The sequence below is a fragment of the Lagopus muta genome, chromosome Z (genome assembly GCF_023343835.1).
Source record: "Lagopus muta isolate bLagMut1 chromosome Z, bLagMut1 primary, whole genome shotgun sequence".
NCBI lineage: Eukaryota > Metazoa > Chordata > Aves > Galliformes > Phasianidae > Lagopus > Lagopus muta.
The window spans coordinates 26,227,551-26,250,434 of record NC_064472.1 but is presented as its reverse complement, the minus strand read 5'-3'; the positions used below and the strand labels follow the sequence as shown (position 1 = coordinate 26,250,434).

The 22,884-nt window shown below is 41.4% G+C and overlaps 1 protein-coding gene and 1 long non-coding RNA gene across 4 annotated transcripts in view; one reads left to right on the top strand and one right to left on the bottom strand.

Annotated features, from left to right (window-relative positions):
- DOCK8 (dedicator of cytokinesis 8) overlaps positions 1-17,571 on the bottom strand; it is a 79,772-nt gene extending 62,201 nt beyond the window's left edge. For 2 of the 3 annotated variants that reach the window (XM_048930537.1, XM_048930538.1), the window contains exons 1-2: positions 17,408-17,571; positions 1,881-1,983 (exon numbers count right to left, since the gene is read on the bottom strand). In XM_048930537.1, the coding sequence (XP_048786494.1) occupies positions 1,881-1,983; positions 17,408-17,460 (156 nt within the window). In that variant the 5' untranslated portion in view covers positions 17,461-17,571. Of the gene's footprint in view, positions 1-612; positions 741-1,880; positions 1,984-17,407 lie in introns of those variants that run through there. The other variant, XM_048930540.1, reaches the window with a different exon arrangement.
- Positions 17,572-17,688: 117 nt separating this feature from the next.
- LOC125686506 (uncharacterized) lies at positions 17,689-22,013 on the top strand. The gene is made up of 3 exons (XR_007373812.1): positions 17,689-18,260; positions 19,816-19,929; positions 20,638-22,013. It is a non-coding gene; the product is annotated as an uncharacterized LOC125686506 (long non-coding RNA).
- The last annotated feature ends 871 nt before the right edge of the window (positions 22,014-22,884 follow it).

Here is a 22,884-nt window from a genome sequence, read left to right as displayed (position 1 = left end):
TCACAAAACTATAGGTTAAGCACGATCTGATTTATACCTAGCAAAGAGCTGAGCATACAGGCTCAGGAGTTTTGGGTAAATAGTGATCTTTATTAGCTTTTAACTTCTCATTAATATTCAGTATAGTCTTCAGACAATATCCGTGAAGTTGATTTATTAGACTGCTAGTGGGTAAAATATTGCATGTTAATGCATGAATACATATCTAGAGCTGTGCAAAACAAAATGCAAAAGAGTAAAGCAAAACACAGCTGCAATTTAAAAAAAATAGACACCACACATATCTTGTCAGTTGTTGAAGATGAAATGTTTTGCATGCAAAATAATGTTGCTTAATAAAATCTAATTTTCAGTTAAGCATTGCACATCCTTTCAGAAATCACAGTTTTCTGTTCCAGCAAGTCAAATACATCACATTTCATTATGTCTTGTAACTCTGTCTTGTTGAAGACAAGTGGAAAAGATGGTGAAAAAGGTAAATGAGAAGGAGGGCAATGGTCTCTCTGATGTGCAAAGTATAAAGTATACAAAGAAAGATAACTGCTTCTATCATGGAGGTGTGCAAAGAAATCATGCTATAGAAAATGCCACAAAGCATTACCACAAACATACCTTTTTAAGGAGGGTGGACTAGAGGCACGCGGATGGTGATAGCACACAAAATGGCAGCTGCGGCGCAATATCCAGGAAATGAAACGTTATCGCGTTTCTCAAGAGCTAAAGCAATTGTACGCCGGAAGAAGAGAATCCAGCCACCCCCGGGCTGAAAAACCACGACCAGCAAGCTAAAGCATCATAGCACTTCAGATTGAGGAAGTGAGCTGTGGCGGGAGGCCCTGACACACGGGAAGTAAACGCTTACAGCTCCTGTTCTCCATTTTTCACAATCGCTGGTGCACAAAGACTTCCTCCTCCTACTTTCTGGGTCTTAATCAAAAGAAGAAAAAAAAAGTATCGAAGTCCCAGACAAGTGTGGCTTTTTTTGGAATGGCATAGCACACTTGCAGAACAGTCATCCTCTTGAAAGGCAATAAAGAAGACCTGGCAACTTTTCCCTCTGTCATAAGGGCAGTGTCATATGGTCTGATTTCTGCATGTCAGGCTGAAGATGATTTGGACCATATAACCACTGACTCAGTAAGGTTTATGCCAATCAAGACACTCTTCAGCATTTTTCACTTAACAGCACTGAAAATAAGGGTCAGTGCACAGTTTCGGCCACTGGCTCTGGGAATTGTTCGTTAAGCCAGGCAACAGCAATAGAGCTCAAGGGCACAGCATGAAACTGCAACAGAGGAGGGTCAGGCTGCATATCAGGAGAAGGTTCTTCACCAGAGAGTGGTTGGGACCTGGAACAGGCCTCCCAGGGCAGTGGTCATGGCACTGAGCTGCTGGAATTCAAGACTAATCTGGACAATGCACTCAGACACAGGGTCTGATTTTTGGTGGTCTTCTGTGTAGCCAGGAGTTGGACTTGGTGATTCTTATGAGTCCCTTCCAATTTGGGATATTCTATGGTTCTAAGCCTTGCTAAGTCTCCACCATACTCTTTTTCTTTTTTATTCACTGATCTCCTTTTGCCTCACACAATGCTTTTACTTGGTAGTAGAGCTGAATGTCTCTGTCAGGGCATGGCTGTATTATACTCCAATACTTAACTACTTCTCTTTGGTGTACAGTAGCATGCAGACTGTCTATTTCAGACTCTGAGGACCACTCCCAGTTCCTTCAAATGTGTAATTTTCCTGCTGATCAAGAAGGATTTTGATATTTAGGAATAAGACAATGGAAAGCAAAATGGACAAAAAAGCTCACTTAGTTTAGCCTAAAAATGTTATGTAATGCAGATGGATTATGTAGAAAACAAATTCAGAACTTACCAAATGAAGAGTAGAAAAGCCAGGAGTACTTAAGCTACGCTGGCAGAACTGTGCAAAGCCTGGTTGAAGGGTAAATTGCTTTCTTACTTCTGCAGAGGAGTACCTTTAATTAAGCAGAGAAAAAGCTTATAACTACAGTTATCCACATATAAATGTCAAGACCTAGACATCAGCCAATTTAGAGTCCTGCCACAGAGTTTAGAAACATCTTTTGATTATATTCTAGAATCCTTTTGCATTTTAGTTCATGCAGACCTCCAAAAATAATTTGCAGTCCTAAATAATTAACATCCTGACACACTTTCCACAAGTTTCTATTATTATGTTAACCCTGCAACTATGAAAGGCCATGCAAGAAAGAATAATCTTGCCCTCAAGTCAAATATGGCTGCAAACTACATAGCAACACTTGCACCTTTGTTTCAGCAGATCAGAATTACTGAATAATCAACCATTATTGAAAGATTAATGAACATCACATAGGAAAATACTTTAATGAACTGTAAGTGACCAGCAGATGAAAGCAAGGCAGGACCACTCACTGTACGGTGTGAGCCCAGATTTATGTTAATAATGTAGTCTGCTCTGAACAACACCAGATGAATGAAAGCATGAATTTTGAAATCAGTCTGCACTGCCAGCTGAATGCTTGAGGAGAAATCATCTTAAGAGCTAACTAGCTGACTTCAGTGGGAGGCCAGTACTGAGTTTTTCAGATGTTAGAGTGATAGCACAGTTGTATGTACTTAGTGTGCAAAACCAGTAATCAGAGTAGCTTGCTCATTCTTCAGTGAAATAAATCAATAAATATTTAGTATGATTTAAGAACAATCAGCCTTGAAATAATGCCAAAATAAGTACAATACATTTCACCATGAATACTCAGGACAAGATTTTCAAAGAACAAGAGCCAGTTAAGCAGATTCTAAGTAAAAAGAAAAACCTTCTGGCCATCAACCCACCAGGGCAGCCAACACAGAGAGAGGAAAAGACTTTCTCTTCTGCATGAGATTCTCTTCCAACTCCAGCAGATATTAGTGGGTGTCTTAGATCTACCAGCTGCTGCATGGCAGAGTTTGCATGCTTGTTCTGCAGCTTTTCTCCCCTGCAGTCTCTTGATTTCCATGACTATTCAATGTGTTTGGTGACACATAACCTCTGGCTACTACTGTTCTTTGCTGGTATGGCAAAACCCAGAGTGTGCTGAATCCATTTCTCCTCCTGTGAGAATGGGCATCTCATGGAAGGTATTATGGGCATCTCAATACAGGTTTGACTCCTAAAATGAAAGATGCATAAATACAGGCAGCTGTTTGGAGGTTGCACCAGTTTTGAGAGCAACGTGGTTCCACTCTATAGGAAGCAGTAACAGCAGACAGAGAAAAGCCAGAATTACAGAGAAAGAAAAGAGATTCACTGTCAGCAGTCAACACTGGTATTCCAAATACCAGGCAAAACAAGACTGGAATTTTTTTTAAGGCGATTCCATAATAATATAAGCAAGAAGCCATTAAGGAACTATGAAGAAATCTGTGGATTTTCTCATTATTTTTGCCCTATTTTGAAAAGGAAAGCTGGTTGTATATCACAGTTATTCTTTTCATCTTTCCACTGCAGACAGTATCTAATTGTGAATATGTGTAACAAGGTATAAAGCTCGGATTATTCAAAATTATGATTTTCTTTCAAACAGAGCAAGTTGTTTTCTACCCTGTATAGAAGCACACTGATGAAAGCAAAAGACCTAGCAGCTAGTCAAAAACCTACGTTACAGTGTATTGCAGAAGTTACTGCCAAAAAAAGAAAAGACATAAATTACACCATGTAGGGGGTCATCTTCGAACAGGAAATGGTATGAATGTTCATTCACAAAAGAGGAAGCACATATGTGGACACGGGGCCAGACTTGCTGCCTGGTAAAAACCTGTGCAAGTCAAACCAACTGGAGGAAAAAAGTTTTTTATGATTAGTTCCAGAGGCTCCAACAATACTCAGAAGTAAGAATTTGCAAAATAAATCACTCCAGTCAAAGAATACTCAGCTGGAAGACAGCGTCCACACATGGAGTCCTCAGTACAGGAGAGACACAGACCAAAGGAGGGCCACAGAAATGAACCAAGGCATGGAACGCCTCTCCTGTGTGGACAGGCTGAGAGAGTGGGTGCTGTTCAGCCTGGAGAAAAGGAAGCCCCAAGGAGACCTGAGAGTGGCCTTTCAATACCTAAAGGGAATCTACAGGAAAGAAGGGGACAGACTCTCTAGCTGAGTCTGTTAGAACAAGGGGAAATGGTTTCAAGCTTAAATAGGGTAGATTTAGGTTAGATATAAGGAAAACATCTTTTCGATACTGAAGAACAGCCAGAGTGAACTCATAGAATCATAGAATCACCAAGGTTGGAAAAGACTTTCAAGATCATCCAATCCAACTGTCCACGTGTCACCAACAGTTCTCCCTAAACCATGCACCTCATCACAGCATTTAAACATTTCTTGAACACCTCCACACACAATGACTCCACCACCTCCCTGGGCAGTCCATTCCAGTGCCCGACCTTTTAGAGAAGTAGTATTTCCTAACATCTAACCAGAATCTCCCCTGGTGCAACTTGAAGCCATAATGATTTATCAAAGGCTACGATTTATCAAAGGGCAGTCACATGAAACCTTTTAATATTTTTCTGTGATGGCTTACTGGCCTCAGTAAGGCTTTTGATAGTGTGCTTCAAAGCATTCCTATAAGCAAAATAAAAAGATAATGTCTTGATGGAGTCATCATAGCTAGCTGCTTATCTTCTTAAAAAAAAACCACCAGCCCTTATTCAAGTTGTGGTCATTCACAGTTTAGAAAAAGATTGTGAAGAGATTTCAAACAGTGTACTGCTGCAAACGAGCAAAGTAATTTGTTTTCATCCTAGTTCCAATCTACTATCTTATTTACAGCACTGACGGTGGTAATAATGAATACAATGAGTAAATCTGAGTTCACGTCAGACTGGAATAAATTGTGCAAAACAAGACTAGCACTTAGCATGATCTCATAAACAGTTTGAAACCAGCACAGTTACACACAATGAAAAGAAACACAAAACTCTGAACTTAGGAATTAAACACATCAAACATAGAAATGCAAAAAGGGAAATGAACTGTATAAGTAAACAACCCCACTGCAGAAGTCACTCTGAGAAAGAAGACCAAGACACATACTAACAGAATGCCCTACATGCAGAAAAAGGGAAGTTATTTCTATTTATTTCAGCCAATGACAGTGCTAAAGCTGATCTATACTGTAAGAATGCAGCGGAGGAAGAAGCAATTACACTGAAAAACCTGCCAAAGAAAACAGTGAGAATGTTAAATAGTTTGTGAAGGGTGACGAGAAAAGATTGAAAGAAGTGGATGTGTTCAGTACAAAAGAGTTGACTGAGGAGTGAGACAGCAGATGTCCTCAACTACATAGAAGATGGCATAAAGAAAACAGTGGCCATAAAGAAAACAGTGAGATATAAGTATCCATAAAGGGGAGAAGCAATCTTCTTATAGTAAAAAACTATATAATAAGTAACTGGGAAAAATGCTCTCACTTAAAAGGCAGTGGGACACTTGAGGTTATAGACAGTGTGGTCTACAACCCTGAACAACCAGCAGAGCTGCATCTGGGCAATTGTTTCCCTTCAGATCAGAGATGGGATCCAGTAGTGCTAACATCTCTATAGACAGCTCACTTTGGTACCTTTTTTTTTTTTTTTTTTAAAGGACAAAAAGGAATCATCAGCTGAAAAGTGAAAGTATAGATTCTGGGGAGTGTTCTTCACAGAAGTCACTGCTGTATTCACAGTTGGTCAGTATTGCTGTGGTGCGTTGTAAGATAGTGTAAATCCGGGAAAAACAGAAGACTGCAGCCTAAAGCTCTCCAAGATTCTTTACATCACTGGTCGCTCCATAGCACTGAAGCAAAGTAACATCAACTGGACTTCATTGCTTCACTGCGTATCAATGTGATCAGCCTGAATGATGATGCAGAACCTTGGAGACCTGACAATTTGGGTTACAGTTCAGGCTCAACAAGGTATAGGGAAAGGAAGATAAAACAGCCATGTATTCTGGCTCTCTAATGTATGTTACATCCATGGTTGAGCACCAAGAGGTTCAGTAATTAAAATGGTATGAATGTACATAATGCAAGGAGCTAGTTCTGTGGTTTCACCTACAGAATTCTGCTCAACAGTGTAGTTCTTTGAAATCTGCTTAAAAGCAAGGACAACAGGAATTTCTGTCATATGGGTATCATGAAAACTTAAACACAACTAGAGCTTTATAGAGAAAACAGAAGGAGAATAGCTTTGAAGATCATCTACTAATTTGAAAAGCAGAACTTCACAGGAAGAAAAAAAGATCTTAAAGGTATGCTTCACACATCTACTGATCCAGTTATCCAAATGAAATTAAAAGTTATGCAGTAGATGGAGGTATCAAGAGTAAATTTAGGCAATCTCTTCCAGAAGACTCTGAGGAACAGTGAGTTGTCCTCTTCAAGAGACATCTACATAATGACAGTAAGGAAAGACGAAAACGAAATGGAAAGAGATTATAAGAACCATCTCCAAGGACAGTGAAATGCTCAGATTTAAATGCATATAGATGAAAAAATCTTGTAATGAAATAGTGAAAACTTAGGCTTGACAGGTAAAATACTCAGTCTTGGCTACCCTGAGGAATAATCCCTTCCAACTGACACTGACACAGAACATTCTCCAGTAGCTTTTGTTCTTTTTCTGAGTTCTTAATCATAGAATCATAGAATCATCAAGTTTGGAAAAGACCTCTAAGATCATGTAGTCCAACTACCCACCCATCACCAACAGTTCCCACTATACCGCATCCCTCAGCACAACATCTAAACGTTTATTGAACATCTCCAGGGACGGTGACTCTACCACCTCCCTGGGCAGCCCGTTCCAGCACCCAACAACTCTATCGGAGAATTATTTCCTAATGCCCAACCTGAATCTCCCCTGGTGCTACTTGTGGCCATCCCCTCCACTCCTATTGCTAGTTACATGGTAGAAGAGGCTAACTCCTACCTCACCACAGTCTCTCTTCCAGCAGCTGAGCCTCCATTTCTCCAGATGGGATAATCGCAGTTCTTTCAACCCCTCCTCATAATACTTGTGCTCTAGACCCTTTGCCAGCTTCACTGCCCTTCTCTGAAAACAGGGCTTCGATGTCTTTCATGCAGTGGCTTGAAACTGAGCATAGTACTTGAGATGTAGCCTCACCAGTGCTGAGTACAGAGGGATGAGCACTTCTTTATTCCTGCTGGCAATGCTATTTCTGATACCTGGATGCCACCGGCCTTCTTGGCCACCTGGGCACACTGCTGGCTCATGGTTAGTTGAGCATCAACAATACCCCCAGGTTCATTTCCTCTACAGTCTTCCAGCCACTCTGCCCGAAGCCTGTAGCATTGCCTGGAGTTGTTGTGGCCAAAGTGCAGGACCTGGCACTTGGTCTTGTTGAACTTCATCCCACTGGCCTCAACCTCATGATTCAGCCTGTTCAGATCCCTCTGTAGGGCCTTCCTATCCCCAGGCAGATCAACACTTCCTCCCAACTTGGTGTAATCTGCAAACGTAGGGTGCACTGAGTGCTCTTATCCAGGTCATCAATAAAGATATGAAACCAGTACTGACCCCTGGGGAACACCACTCATGACTGGTCGTCAGATGAACTACCACCCTTTGGGCCTGGCCAACCAGACTTTACCCAGTTCTTTACCCAGCAAACAGTGTACCTGTGCAAGCCACAGGCTGCCAGCTTCTCCAGGAGAATACTGTAAGGAACAGTGTCAAAGGCTTTGCTGAAGTCTAAGTAGACTACATCAACAGCCTTTCCCTTATCCACCAGGCAGGTCACTCGGTCATAGAAGGAGATCAGGTTGGTCAAGCAGGACTTGCCTTCTATGTGACTTCTCTAGTTACTACTGAAAAACAACCAAAAATTCTGGAAAAGAAAAAGCTATAACTACCTACACCCAACCTCCACTCCCACATACAAACACACAGCTTTGGGCAACAATCCAGATACTTAGCAAGTATGGGAATATTGCTTAGAAGTTCTTCTCTTGCTGTCAGTGGAACTGCCTGTTTTTCTTCTAAGCTTCTAATTAGTCCTCAAGGCGGCAGAACTCAGCCTTATTACTGCTCACAGCAGTGGTTGATCTGAACTAGCAGCTATTTCCCTGGCAGCTCAGGGGCAGCTCCTTGTACATCCTCCAGCACACATTTGCCTAAGGGGTCTACCACATTAAGAGTCTGTATCAACTGGGGCAATAATGATCCTATTCAAGACGTCAAAACGTAACCACAGTCTTCTCAAAGGAGGTGGTGCAGGAGTAAAGAAGTCTAGGAAGAGTTATACTCTCAGCTTGTTACATATGAAAACAGGCAAGAGGTTAATTTTTATTTTTGTCCCAGGTCATGTGTGCCATTCACTAGGTAAACATTTTTCACTGCAGCTCAGTTTTACTGCTTCTGACTCAGGAAGAAACGTAAGCATAAAATAAGTAACCAACTAAAACTCTAATCCCAGCAATAGAAGAAAAGGACATCCATCCGTGTAAAGAAACAGAAGGTTTAGGATTTGGTACTGATGACCTATGCTTTAATGTGCTTTTTAGTCACTATTCTCCACAGATAAAATGCATATGAGAAGAGTGTGCCTTGCTTGCTGGTTGGTTCTCATAATAGAAGTGTTTGCAGGTGTAATGATTCTTGCATATTGGTACTTACAGCAAAGAGACTATCAAATTGATCACGTAAGATTAATGTAAAGTCTATGGGAGTATGACACCAGAGTTTATACATCAATGCAAAGATTCTAATGAATATTTCAGATGCTAACAGAAGATAAATGCCTGAAAACAATATATTTTTTAAATTGTTCTGCCCACTAAGTTAAAATCAAACAGCATTCAACATTGTGTATACAGATCTTTCATACGGATTGATCTCTGTTTATCTAAGGATAATGCTATGTGGTAGCTCAGAGCATTTGCTGTGTGCTCACACTGAGTCCTCCTTATACATTCATTTCAGCTGAGATGGTTGAAGAAAAGGCATCTAAAAAACATGCCCTGAGCTCTGCAGAAGATACTATACTCCACGGCTAGGGCTGAACTCTTTATTAAATTGTTTATTGCTTGCTAGGCAGTTTAAAATGCTTCCAAAATCTTAGATCATTTATCACAGCAAGAGCTATTTCAAAGCCACTAGTGATCATACACACCTGCTTTTACATTGTGGCTGAAATGTCACAGAAGGGCTTCAATGTGTCCTCTGGATTTTTATTTCTTCTGCACTGTTCTACCACATCAAATGAAAAGAATATGGCACAAATGCAAGGATTTATCTTTCAGCTCACACTTTTCACCTGAGCTTCACAAGGACTTCATCACAAAAATGCGACCGTAATGCTGATCATTTGTAAAATTCACATCAAGTTTAACAGTAAACAAGCTTTGTTTCTACTTTCTTCCTAATCAACAATTATTAACATAAGTGAAAGAAGGTCAGATCTTAAGAATAATAAAAAAGAGTAAGTAAGTGTTATTCATGGGGAATTTTTCTTTTTGCTATTTGGTTGGTTACTTTATGTTTTTTTTTTTTTTAAATCAAGGTGAAGGTTTTTATTTTTAGCAAGAAGAAGATGTGCATTTTGTGTATTTCATGACTAACACCAATGAAATCCATAATATATTCATAGATGGGTCTTTAGCACTGTAATAATGACAACATTTCATAAGTCAGAGGAGGAGATAATTAAATGACACAGAACTGGAAAAAAAATAAAAAATAAAAAATAGCATTTGACTTAATACTTTGCTCCCCCACTTCCTAAGCACACAGACCTGTAGAGTTTGTATGTGATATTTCTGTGGGTCACCTTTAATTTGTTTCATAGTGGAAACTGTAAAGCCCTGCTGTGATGCTACTGATGACATTGTGTAAGGCTTAAGTTGATGTGGGCAGACTGGCATTTTTAACTTCTGCCCTTGAGACCAGACACTTGGAATACGACGCTAGGTTCTGTTGTAGCTGTAAGCTTTTTATGACTCAGTACAGATGGGTTGCCCATAACACTGTAGATTATCTAATTTCTGCTTCACAGTTATGTCTGAAGAACAGTGTCTGATACATGAGCTGGCTGTTGGGAAAACACATGTAGATCTACAAACCTTGCCCCCCCAGAGATTGCACACGAGACCAATCACAAAAAGAAGACATTTGTGCTTTCCTGGTTATTTCTCAGAATAATATTTTTTCTTCACAGTTTTAAATCTATGGTTAAAAAAAAAATAATAATGGATTTCTTACTAGGACAGTATACCTAAAAAATACTGGCACACAATTTCAAGTATATGAAGATGTCATTTTTTGTCATTTTCAGAAGAGAGAAGTGGGACTCCAAAGGGAGCCAGAACAATAACTAAGATAGACACAACAGATCTTCCGCTCATGCTGATAGAAATGAAAAAGTCCAAAATTTTGCACTTAACAAAGTTGTTAAAAGAATTTTTTTCTTTTTTTGGTCTCTGCTGGCTATTAGTAGAGGTACAAATGCTACAGAAATGACACTATACACCTTCACACACACATATTAGGACAATGCAAGCTATTTGCTATCACGAATTATAACTCCATTTCACTTCTTGATTCATCTATAAAATCCCAAGCTTGGAAAAAGATTACATTTTACTCCAACAGCATTCAGGACATGAGGTTTTGTTACTGTAATGATAGTAAATTTCAACTCATGTGACAACTGAAATAAATTACTTCACCTAATCCAGTCGGTTTGACTTCAGGGAAATAAACATTACTACAAACTCCAGGTGTACTGTCTTATAAGAAGTCATTATTATTGGAGTTAGGAAACTGTGTGACTCATCACATGCAAGTATTACTTTACAGAAGTCAAAAGGAAAAAACATTTGGATATTTTTAATGATTTCTGCCCAACAACTGGTTGAGGCCTGGACCTGTTCTGCTGTAACTAAATCCTTGATGCTAAACAGTTAGGACAGCTATGCTATCAGCTGAGCATTTTTCACAGCCCACACTTTTTGCTACAGCTGCAAACAACAGTACAATTTGGTTTGTGTTTCTCAGAATTAAAAAAAAGTTAGAATAGACAACTTTGCTGGACTATGCTCATAAATAGTGATTTTTAATGACCACAAAGCAGAAGAGGGTATAACATACAACATTAAATATTTCTTCCTTGCTGGTTTTTACCTCCTATCTGAAAATGAAAAATACCCGGGAGGATAAAACAAGGAATGTATATGTGGGACCTGGTGGGCATAAATAAGTTTCTCAACCCCAACTTCATTTTTCTTGTGTAAGAAGAATTTCATTTCTTTTTCTACATTATAAAAGCAGAACCTCATCACAGTTTGCACAGTCTGCAGCGTAGAGCTCCCAGTTCTTCCAATTTTAAGTCTGAGAGGGACATACGATTTTAGAAATGCATTTTAAAATGCATCTTAAAGCCTATTTCCCACTCACCAGTTATCTTCTAGAGACAAACCACAACCCACAGTATTCTAATCGTGTAGCAGGGATTATGATGTCTGGCTCTCATGACTGCACAGATTTAAGCACAGTACGACAACAGCCTTCAACAGCTACTGTAGAAAATAGATGGCTACATTTTAAACATAATTTGAGTACCCAGTCAGATGTAAAGATTAGCTTCCTGCCAACAACAGCTGTCTGCAACATCTGTCTCAACGGTAAGACTATTCTGCTTGTTTCTACAGAGGCTGTTTGCTAATAAAGAGCACATTTACATTATGGAGCTCACTTTTCCCATACTTGTAATCGAAACCCTTATCTGGATGGGCCTGTATTTGGTATCAGCCCCTTACCAAAGTGCCTTCTGTCACCTCGATTGTAAAACATGGGACATCCAAAAAAGGCAATCATAAAACATAGGATAAACAATGCAAACCAAAAGTAAATCACTATAAATAGACATCAGCATCGTCAAAAAACAGTAAAAGGATATTTCATTATTCTTTCTTTTCCTCTTCCTAAGAGTTAGTTTTAGGCAAAAAAATGTATTTTGCAGTTTTCTGTAAGAAAGGTCTGTGCATTTTGATTTTTGTGATAGGCAGTATGATGTCACATCTATTAAGAGAGTCCTGAATAATCTTGCCTTTGAAATATGAACATACTCAAAAAGATCTAGCTCAACACTATAAACGAATATCCTATGGCATACCCTTGATGTATAAAGTTGCTTGCTTCCTAAACTCACTCCTGTAATTGATTTGCAACCCACCTCCAGAGGACGAGTGAATATTCATCTTGAGGATTCACACAGTTTTACACGGACACACACAGTTTTGCACACTGATTGCTTTTCATTAAATCTGTGCTTGCACAAAATATAATAGCATGCAACCTCAGTCTGGTCTATGAAAAGACCAGTTTACAGGCATTTGAGAAAAAACATTATAGCAATGTTTCTCTTTCCATGAAGCCATCTCTCTTTCTTGGAATGAAGTAACACATAAGAACTAGTGTTTTCAAATATCTGTTAAGTCCAATGCTAATGAAGTATGTGTTGGATGAGCAGACAGGGAGCTGGATCAAAAACTGGCTGGACAGCCAGACCCAGAGAATGCATACTGGCCTGCAAGATAGCTGGAGGCTAGCTAAACAGCACTGTATCCCAATGGTCAGTGCCAGATCCAATCCTATTTACTGTCCTCATTAGTGATCCATGCAATGGGCAGAATGTACCCTCAGCAAGTTTGCAGCAGACACAAAACTGGGAGGAGTGGCTTGCTCTGGCATACTGTAGACTCTGCATCTTGCTGCTATCCATCTGAAGAGACCAGGATGGATGGCCGAAGTGGACTAAGAGAAATCCTTCTAAGGTCAACAAGGAGAACTCCAGAGTCCTGTTTGTGGGAAGGATCAGCCCCAGGCACCAGGACAGGCTGAGGGGAATCAAGCCGGAAAGCTGGTCTGTGGAACAGGGCCTGAGGATCCTAGTGGAAACCAAACTGAATGCGAGTTAGCAACATGCCCTTGCATCAAAGAAGGCTAGTGGTATGATGGGCCACATTAGACAAAGTATCTCCATCAGGTCAGAAGTGCTCCTTCTCACTGTGCTCACCAGTGCAAAGGAGATGTGGGCACTCTGAAGAGCATCCAACAAAGGGCTGCCAAGATGAGGAAAGGACTGGAGCATCTTTTCTGCGAGGAAAGACTGAGAGAGCTGGGACTGTTCAGCTTTCAGAAGAGGAGGCTCCAGGGGATCTTACAAACGTCCATAAGTGCCTGAGGGGAGGATGCAGAGAGGTTGTAGCCAGGCTCTGTTAGTGATGCCCAGCACTAGGACAAGAGGCAGGGAGTACATGCTGGAACACAGGAGTTTCCATGTAAACGTCAGAAATGTGACTGAGCACTGGCACAGGTTCTCCAGAGAGGTCATGGAGTCTCTCTCTTTGGAAATATACATTGTCCTGGACATGGCCCTGGGCACCCTGCTCTGGGTGTCCCTGCCTGAGGTGAGAACTGGGCCAGATGGACACAGAGGTCCCTGCCAACCTCAGCTCTGTGGCTCTAAGAAAGAATTAGGAAGATACTCTGAGCAGTTCATGCACAGTCCCTGTAAGCTGGAAAGAGGATAAACCTACTCTGGCAATTGGGAAAAAAAGAGAACATAGGTTGAATTCAGCTGAAAAACTGGATATAACACTTAACGAAAGGTGTAATTATATCTCTCAAAGACAACTGCCCAAATATTTTTGACAGCCAAATTAAAAGGTTCTCAAATGAAACTGCATGCAGGATTAAGATACTAACCTGTTCTTTATGCTCTCTGCACAAGCAAGTCAGAGTAATTTTTTCTTAAGGATATTAAAAAAAAAAAAATTCAGCTTCACATGTAACTTTAAAGAAGAAAACTGGCCATTTAATATAAACTAACAGGTTGATACACGTAAATCATAGAACTTTTAGACATCCCATTTTTTTTACCCTTAATTTGCTATTAGTAGTTAACTTTCTCTGCACAAAACACGATAACACATCTATTTCACATATGCAGTATATAAAAAGTAGTGCTGCTACAGAAATTACCAATTAGAATTTTCTAGCTTCTCTTAAAAGCTACACTGCACTGTGTATCTACGGTATAGATCTAGCCCAATCCAGACAGACTACTATTTGATTATTTGAACGTACTGTTTTGCATATAAGTTTGAAAAGTCTTATTAACTTGAGTTATCCCTACTCAGATTCCCAGGGTGCAACTCATTTAACTAAAAGAGGATTCAGACATTTCATCAAGTGTGTCTTCCCTTGTGATCTTCCTTCCTGAATTAGACTGGCTCAGCAAAAATGATTTTTAATACTACCAATGTCTTGACACTACTAACAATGTCTAATCTAGACTTAGATAGTGTCTCAGCAGTCATATTTGATTCAATATACCAAACAGCATTTAAAAGGTGGCAGTAGTTAAATAGCAAACACTCTAACAGACAGCTATTTTTATTAAGATTTCTATCATGACTAGCTTTATGCAAAGAACTGACATGGAGAATTTACCACATCTTTTAAAAAGTATGTCTTTATACATACCACATAATCCTGTCGTAGATGCAAGATAGAGAAGGACTGAGATTCTCTCTGCAGCTGGTTTAATACATTTAAAGCAAAACAAACCAGAAGCATCTTGGCCTATGTAATGAAGTTTGGAAAACCACTCCAAGTAATTAGCATTTCATTATATCTATTTAATAAGAGTTAATTTAAATTCAATCAAGCAATATATGCCTCATCCCCATAAAGAAACTGCACTGAAAATAGATCTGCTACCAGAGGAGGTTGGAAATGGCCTCTTCTTCCACAGAAACTAGGATGAACTTCCCCACGTCCCCTGGTGGCTCCTCAGCACAATGGATACCTACAGCATTCAGAGAGCCCCCTAACACTGCATGCTAAGGAAGAGCTTTCTTCCTCTTCCTTTGTCCTGCACAGGAATCCATTTGGAAAGACAGTACAGCTTAGTGAAGTCTTAGGCTTGATTTCAAATAAAGTATAAAGTTGTACAGGAATTTATTTTCTGATGTAATAGAAATGAACGCTACATGCACTGGATGCTTTCTGAAGTCCTGCTCAGTTCTTAGCCCCTTACTCCAGGTAATACACAGGTCAGTTGTCAGCATGCTGCCTAAAATCAGGGACACTAATTTGAATGCTTGCTCCTTAATTTCTGCATAAAAGATGAACATCATGATATGTAAAAGTTATCCCATTAAAACAGCAGGAACTACTCATACATACATGCATTAAGAACATATGTGCAAGTCCTTGCAGGATTAAAAAAGGCAGGAAGCAACAGGTTGGGGCAGCAATCATGGGTGGAAGGGCAAATAAAATGACAGAAAGACGTGGTTATGTGAGCAGGTTGCATACACAGCTCACAAATCTGATTATATTTTAAGACCAGATTGTAAAGTTTGCCCTTGCTTTAAACAAATATGATGCTTGTCATAGCTCCTTCCTGAAGCATTTGCAGCCCCAGTGCATCATCAAGAACTCACTAACTTTAAATCATGACACCTGAGCACTAACGCAACATTCCAGATTATGTCACTGCTAAGTTTTTACTGAACATTGGTTAGCACAGTTTGTCATGCTTTTAATGAACATGCCATGCTCACCTTATGTGAGGAGCACAGAGGCAGTGAAGAACCAGTACAGAGCCTAAAACTCAACTGGTCCTCATTAAAAGAAGCATACAGTCAATTCACCAGCAAGAGAAATGAGTGAGAGTTCAGCTTGAATGTGTATTTATAGTGGAGAGTATAATGCAGTCTGTGTAACAACTCCTGTAAATGATGCTTTGTCAGTAATGACCAACTTTCATTAAGAGCTCTATTTTGAAGAACTACGTTCAGGAACTAAAGAAAGAGGAAGAAAAATTCATAGCTGCAGAACAGCCGTTTGTGTACAGTTAAGTAAATTAAGACATTGACCAAATATTCCTCCCCCACACAGGTTTTTTTTTAATTAAAAAAAAAAAAAAAAAAAAGAAAGATGAAATATTACTCTACTGGTGGTAGAACAAACTGTGCATGGATTGTGCAAAAACAACACGGTCCTCCTGAAGAAACAGGGACGATGCTCTGCTAGCATACATGTATCATCCCTCCCAAAGTATAAAAGACAATATTCTTACTCGCAAGATAAATAGGCTGGTTGTTCAGCAGAGCCACATCCAGAACATGAATGTAATACCGAAACATTTGGCTTACTACAAAAAATATGGAACGCTCCACTATCCAATCAGAGGAAATAAAAATAAAACCATAACTGTCCAATTTCAAAACAGTTTCTAATAGTAAATCTCTGTGTGCCAGATTAATTGGCACTGTCGCACTAATTTGTAAGGCTTCAGTTGTACAGACGAACCATCGCCACAGATGGGAGAAGCTGCCAGAAAGCTGACCCTAAAAATAGGAAGATAAAAAATAACCCAAACTCTCTGAATATCAGCCAGTTATGCACTTTATTCAAGCAAGGCCTCAGTTTATGAGGAACCACGGGAGGACCCAGCAGCAAACTGCTCATCTCATGGCCTCGCAGTATGATATCTCACTCTTGTGAACATTCACCACAAACTTAAAATGAATCCTCAGGGGAAATGGAAAGGTATGCTGATATGCACTCTGCCATGGGAAATGCGTATGGCAGTGGAGCTAATTTTATCCTCTGCAGCTGAAAACCCCATGTCTTCCAACAGATTGCTGGGGAGGTGGAGTTTCTGTGCATACTTTTCTCTCTGAGGTTGGCCTCTTCCTCAGTTTGTATTACCATTATGCTATTTGCTTTATTACGTGTCAGCAAACTCAGTCTCCTTGCACATACACCAAGCCCTCTGGAAACACGGTTTTAGCTTCTGATGACAAGTCTATGGAAAAGCAGCCTCGTGTTTCCCCTCGGCACATCGGTATGGAAATAACTGTCTTGGCGGCCACCAAGAGCAGGGAGCAGCTGAGAGTCAGCACTTCCCTGGGACGGGACACGCGAGTTCATGGCCAGAAGCATCACTGCCACGGCCAGCCCCTGGATGCTCATTTCATTGCGAGTGGCACATGGAGAACAAACTTCTTTTACATCAAGGGGGTTATTTTTTTTTTCTTTCCATAGATGAAAAGGTAAAAGGGAAAAAAGCACAGCGAGCACAGCCGTGCCGAAACCCCGCGTAAGCCTCTCTTTCCCAAGCGCGGCAATACGTCCCTGGGACCCTCGTGCCGTTACGTGCCCAAGAGGAGCCCCGACACCATCACAGCTCCGCCGCGGACACGAACTCGGCCGGCGGGGCACCGCTCCGCGCCGGCGTATCTCCGCGGAGGAAGCCGCGCCCCGCTGCGCCGTGCCGCCCTCTCGGCGGTGCCCCCCCCCCGAGCAGCTGCCCCGCGCAGCACGGCGGACGCTTCTCACCTGTTGATTTTCAGGGCAAACGCCCTCCGGTCAGCGGCGGGTAAAGTCGCCATGCGGAGGGCGCAGGAGTCGAGTGCGCGCACGGCAGGGTGCCTGCCTCGGTGCTTTTAGTGGTGCTGCGGGCTGCAAAGCCGGCGGCCGTCTGACAGCTTCGCCTGGGAACTTCCGCGTTTCACCTTCCTCGCCGAAATCGAGAGAGGTGGGAGGGCTCAGCCGCCCGCGCCGCCGGCTCCGACCTGCCGCGCCCCGCTCCGCGCCCGGCACCCCCTGCTCGATCCAGGACCCTTTGGAGGATTCCCAAGGAAAGCGCGGATCTGAGCGAGCGCAACAAGGAGGGGAGGCACCTGCGGAGGAAGGCGGCTACAGACCCCATCGCGCATCCCCGGACCGACCCCGTCTGGGTACCGCGGTGTTGGTGTCACGCGCCCACACACTCATCTGCCCTTCATGGTCGTGGGAGTAACCGAGATCGCTTCTCCATCGCCTGGCACGTGGGTGTAAGGTTTGGGCAGGCAGTCTTAGCGAGGTGCGTTACAGTCGGTACCTGGTTAGTGGGCATGTGCGTGCTGCCAGCAGCAGGTGTAGCCCCTCCTGCAAGGACCGACGTACAGCGTGAATTTGCAGCCTGCGAAGCCAAGACTCATGATGTAAATAGATGCCAGTTCTTTATCTGGGGCGGTGTTTTGCCAATACGCACACGCACCATGAATATGATTTCTTCTTATCATTAAAGTAATTGATTGCGGAAGGAAAACCCACACATACCAACACTGCATACCAGTCAAGTTTGGCAGGCTGCGCTACTGTATGCTTCAACTTCACTTGCAGCTGAGCTTTTAAAGGGCCGTTTTTGGTAAGTATCTTGTGGTTCTGTTGCAAAGTGATGTCACCTTGCTGGTGTGTTCCTCTCAGCCTTGGTGCAAAATCAGTTATCTTTTCAGGATTCACCAACTCTTAGAGCGCTAATAGTACTAATGTATGTAGATATGAATGTCAACCCAGATGACAGATGGTCTTCAAAGAGCACTGGCTACGTGTCCTTGCAGAAGCAGAGAAACACAGAAGAGCTGAAAGACTTAGCAGAAGTAAATGTTAAAAATTGAGAGTGGAAACAAAAATAGATACCTTAGTAAGAAAAAAAAAAAACAAAAAAAAAAACAGAAAAGGATCTATAGAAGAACGAGATCTCAGAGACAAGTCTGAAAACTGAGAAAGAAAATATTGAAATGTATTATTACTAGGCTGGTACTAATTGGAAAAGGATTGCAGTGGGAAGAATAAACTAGCAACCTTTTTGGACAGAACTTACCTACCACACCTATCCTTTATTTACGTCACCAAGATAAAGCTAACAACACTTACTGTTAATTTGAACTTAGTTATCACTCGGTTATAAATCACTCATAGCTATGATCTGGCGTATGGTGTTGGTGTCAAGAAAACTTGGGCACCAGAGATACTGGACGTGGCAAGATAGTGCTTTGTACTGCCTTACTTCTTCTTTGCACTCCCATGTGTCTTTTGGAGCTTGATCCCCACCTTCAGAGCTCTTCCCAGTGCACAGCCCACCTGCAGCTTTAGTAGACGTATTACTGACATGCAAAGAACATCCAAATGTGCAGCCTGCTCTTGGACAGGCCAGGGCAATCTGGCTGTGGAAAAACAAGAACAATGAAGCATTTTTTAATAAACCCTTGCCATTTTAATGGATGCATTCATTTTTGAAAGCCTAATTTGATGCAACTTGGCACACACAGGTGAAACAAAACAATGTTTGATGTTTCCTGGAGCACTTGGGATGCATTTCTTACCTACAGTAGTTGGAGTCAGGGGCCTCAGCACTGCTGAAAGCTATACATCTGAAATCAACTGGAGTACTTAATTCAGCACTGTGCCCTCTCCCAAAGACTCCCTTTGATCCTATGTAAAACTGGTGAACAGAAGACCGGCCTCCTTCCTCCTGTTTGCTTTTTAGAATTTTAGCTTGGAGAGCAATATAAACTACTCTCTCCTTAGGATGACAGGAAATAAACACTAGTTTATTGTTTTTCTTTACTATCCAGACCCACTGCAGGACAGGCAAGAGACATTTCTTATGTATTCTTCGCAGAGGTTGAGAATGTCTCTCTCAGGTCAGCATCATTCTATCTCCTGTGTAAAAGAAGGAACAGTGGAACAAAAATTTCACTGTGCAATTTTTCACTAGTACAAGGTCATTGCTATCATATGCAATTGCTTTCTGGTAGCATTATAGATAATCTGTCATTAGAAGAGCTAATGACACAGAAACCAGGTTTCCTGATTCTCAAAATATTGCTTCTGAAAAACACGATCATCTTTATAATTGTTTACTTACAAAAGCTTCCATGAAACTATGAAACGTTTTCTAACCATGCCTCTGTCTCTAGCAGCTCACAAGTGAAGGAGGAGAAAACGAATGAAACACAAGGAGGTAGCTCCTTTAACCATTTCATGCCTTGTCTGGCTCTAGACAGTAAGACAACAGTCTGGGCATTAAATAGGTATGTTTCACATCTGTCTTTCTATTCACTGTCGACAAAATGAAAGGGATTGGATTTCCCGTTCTTTCTTCACTGATGCCTGTGGTTAATTGGGTTTGGGGTGTTGCGTTTGTTTGAAAACGCAAAGATGTTTCTGTTTCTAGCTGTATCTCCAGAACTGCTAACTACTCAGGAAGAAATCACTACCTCAGTTTTGATGCTTCATCTTAACAGCTCATGTGGTACCTGCTAAATTTGGCAACAGAAAATGAGGTAGCCTCAGTAAACATATCAATCTCACAAATACACCTATTTATGAATTATGAAACTATTTATTTTGCAGTTTCCCACATTTTTGATAAAGAAAGACAAAAAGGTAATTAAAAAATGTTTTATCTCATGCAGAAAAAAGAACACCTGAGGAGACACATGAAACTAAGGTTTCCAGGACTGCTATCAGCAGCTGCAGACCAAATGCTTAGATTATCAAAAGCTTTAGTGATTAACTGAATTACCAGCAGCCTACTTCAGAATTTTGAGCAGCAAAAGTCATAAAGTATTCTTTTTCATCTGTTATTTTAGCATACTATTGCTTTTTTGGGGGAAAAAAAAAAAGAAGGAAATTCCATCAGGAAAGTTTACATGTTTTTAACTCACTGAGTTACCATCATATGAGATAGACTGATTTTTTTGTTTGTTTGTTTTTTGTTTTTTTTTTTAAACCATCAGATCCAATCTTGTCAATACTACTGCTTCAGCTTATTAAGCACTACTGTTGTTTGAATTCCTGCAACTAAGGGGTTCTCCAGGGATCTGCACTGGGACCAGTGCTCCTCAACATCTTTATAAATGACTTGGGCTGAGTGGTGCAATTGATACAACAGAAGGAAGGGATGCCATCCAGAGAGAACTGAACAAGCTTGAAAAGTGGGCCCACACGTACTGAACTGAGATTCAACAAGGCTAATCACATGTGGAACAGTTCCAGGTACTTATACCGACTGGGAGAAGAATTCACTAAGAACACTCCTGCAGAGAAGTTCTTGGGGTTCTGGTGGAATGAACAGTTGAATATGAGTCAGCAATGTGCACCTGCAACCCAGAAGGCCAACAGTATCCTGGGCCCACCAGAAGAGAGTGGCCAACAGGGACAGGGAAGGGAATGTCTGCCTCCTCTCTGCCCTCATGAGTCCCCATCCAGAGTATTGCATTCAGGTTGGGGGCCCCCAGCATAGCAAAACTGTGGAACTTTTCAAATGGGTGCAGAGGAGAACTACAAAGATGATCAGAGGGATGGAGCACCTCTCCTGTGAGGACAGGCTAAGGAAGTTGGGCTTGTTCAGTCTGGAGAAAACAAGGAGGTGGGAGACCTCACTGCAGCCTTCTGGTACTTAAAAGGGAGATTATAAACAAGAGGGAGACTGACTTTTTACACATGCAGATAACGACAGGACAAGGAGAAGTGGTTTTAAACTTAGAGGGGAGATTTATGTTAGTTATGACAAGGGTCAGTGATGAATCACATGAACGGATTTCCCAGAGAAGCTGTGGATGTCCAATCCGTGCTGGTGCTCAAGGCCAGGTTGGATGGACCCTTGGGCAGCCATGTCTGGAGGATGGCAAACTGCCCATGGCTGGGGATTGTAACTAGATGATCTTTGAGGTCCCTTCCATCACAAGCCATTCCATGATTCTGTGAACTAACAAACTTACTGTATACAATCACACAAATAGGTATTTTCCAATCTTTCCAATCAAGAGATGAAAAAAAGGGTCATCAAACCAAGTACCAGTGAAAGCAGAAAAAACAAAAAACAAACAAACAAACCCCCCTCCCCACCCCCCCCCCCCACACACAGACAAAACCAACAATCAGTGAACAAACAAACAAAACAAACAAAAAACACACAATCAAAATAAAGCAAAGAAAATAAAGCATCTTGGAACACATCACAGTTTCCCAGATCTGGCTTGCTTGGATGGTAGCAGCTGTTGGGGGGTCTTGCATACAGTGCAGTAGAAACCATGCTTTCATTCTCTATTTATTTCCTATTCCCCACCTTCCACATGCGTCTCAAACCGTGGTCCTAATGATCGCTTTCTCCCACATGCACATTTCAGCCCTCCAAAAAGACATAAAGGCATTAATCCCTCTGATCCCACTGCATTTTCAAATGTTCTCTCTGTGTTTTCTTTTTACTGCTGCAGCCTGACCTGAAGGTGGTGGGGCAGTGCTGCTGGTTGGTTGGTGTGGCTGGGCAGGGTGAGGAGCTGCAGACTCAGCCTCATAGAACAGAAGGGTGGCTTGGGTGTGTGCTGCCAGGCAGGACTGCTACTGCTATGCATCATTTTGAGAGTTGGCAAACCAGGGTCTGGGAAATGCTGGAAAAGACAGCAATCAACATGTCTATACACCATCTTCTGGGGGCTTTTTTTCTGTAATTATGCACATTTCCAAGCACCTTTTTTCCCTCAAAATTGAATTGCAGTCAATTGTCTATTGCCAGTCATACCCAGCAAAGCATCCTATTGCATGACAGAGTATTACAGGGCCATGCCTACCATTAAACATAACTTTGTGGCCCAGGATAGTCAGGAATGATGAAGCCCTGCTGAACCTCTAAGCATCCCTTGTTATCTGCAGAGCATATACCTTTGTTGCCCTGTTTTCTCAGTATCCTTTATAAATCTGCATCCTCAACAAAATACACAGGCAGTAATGAGCAACTGCTACCTGAACAGCTTATGAGTACATGGAAGTTTGCACCAACAGGAAAACTGTTATTACCTCAGTATGTGCCAGCAGAAGACTATGCCTGACAATGTTTGTTAATATAACACCTCTTACAGCATCACTGGTTAATGAAGCCAGAGCAACTGGATGCTTTCCTGCTAAGGGAAGCTGCAATGTAGTCATGTGCAGTGCTCACAATGACATAAATCTCAATTGCATCCGATAATGCTTAGCAGGATTAA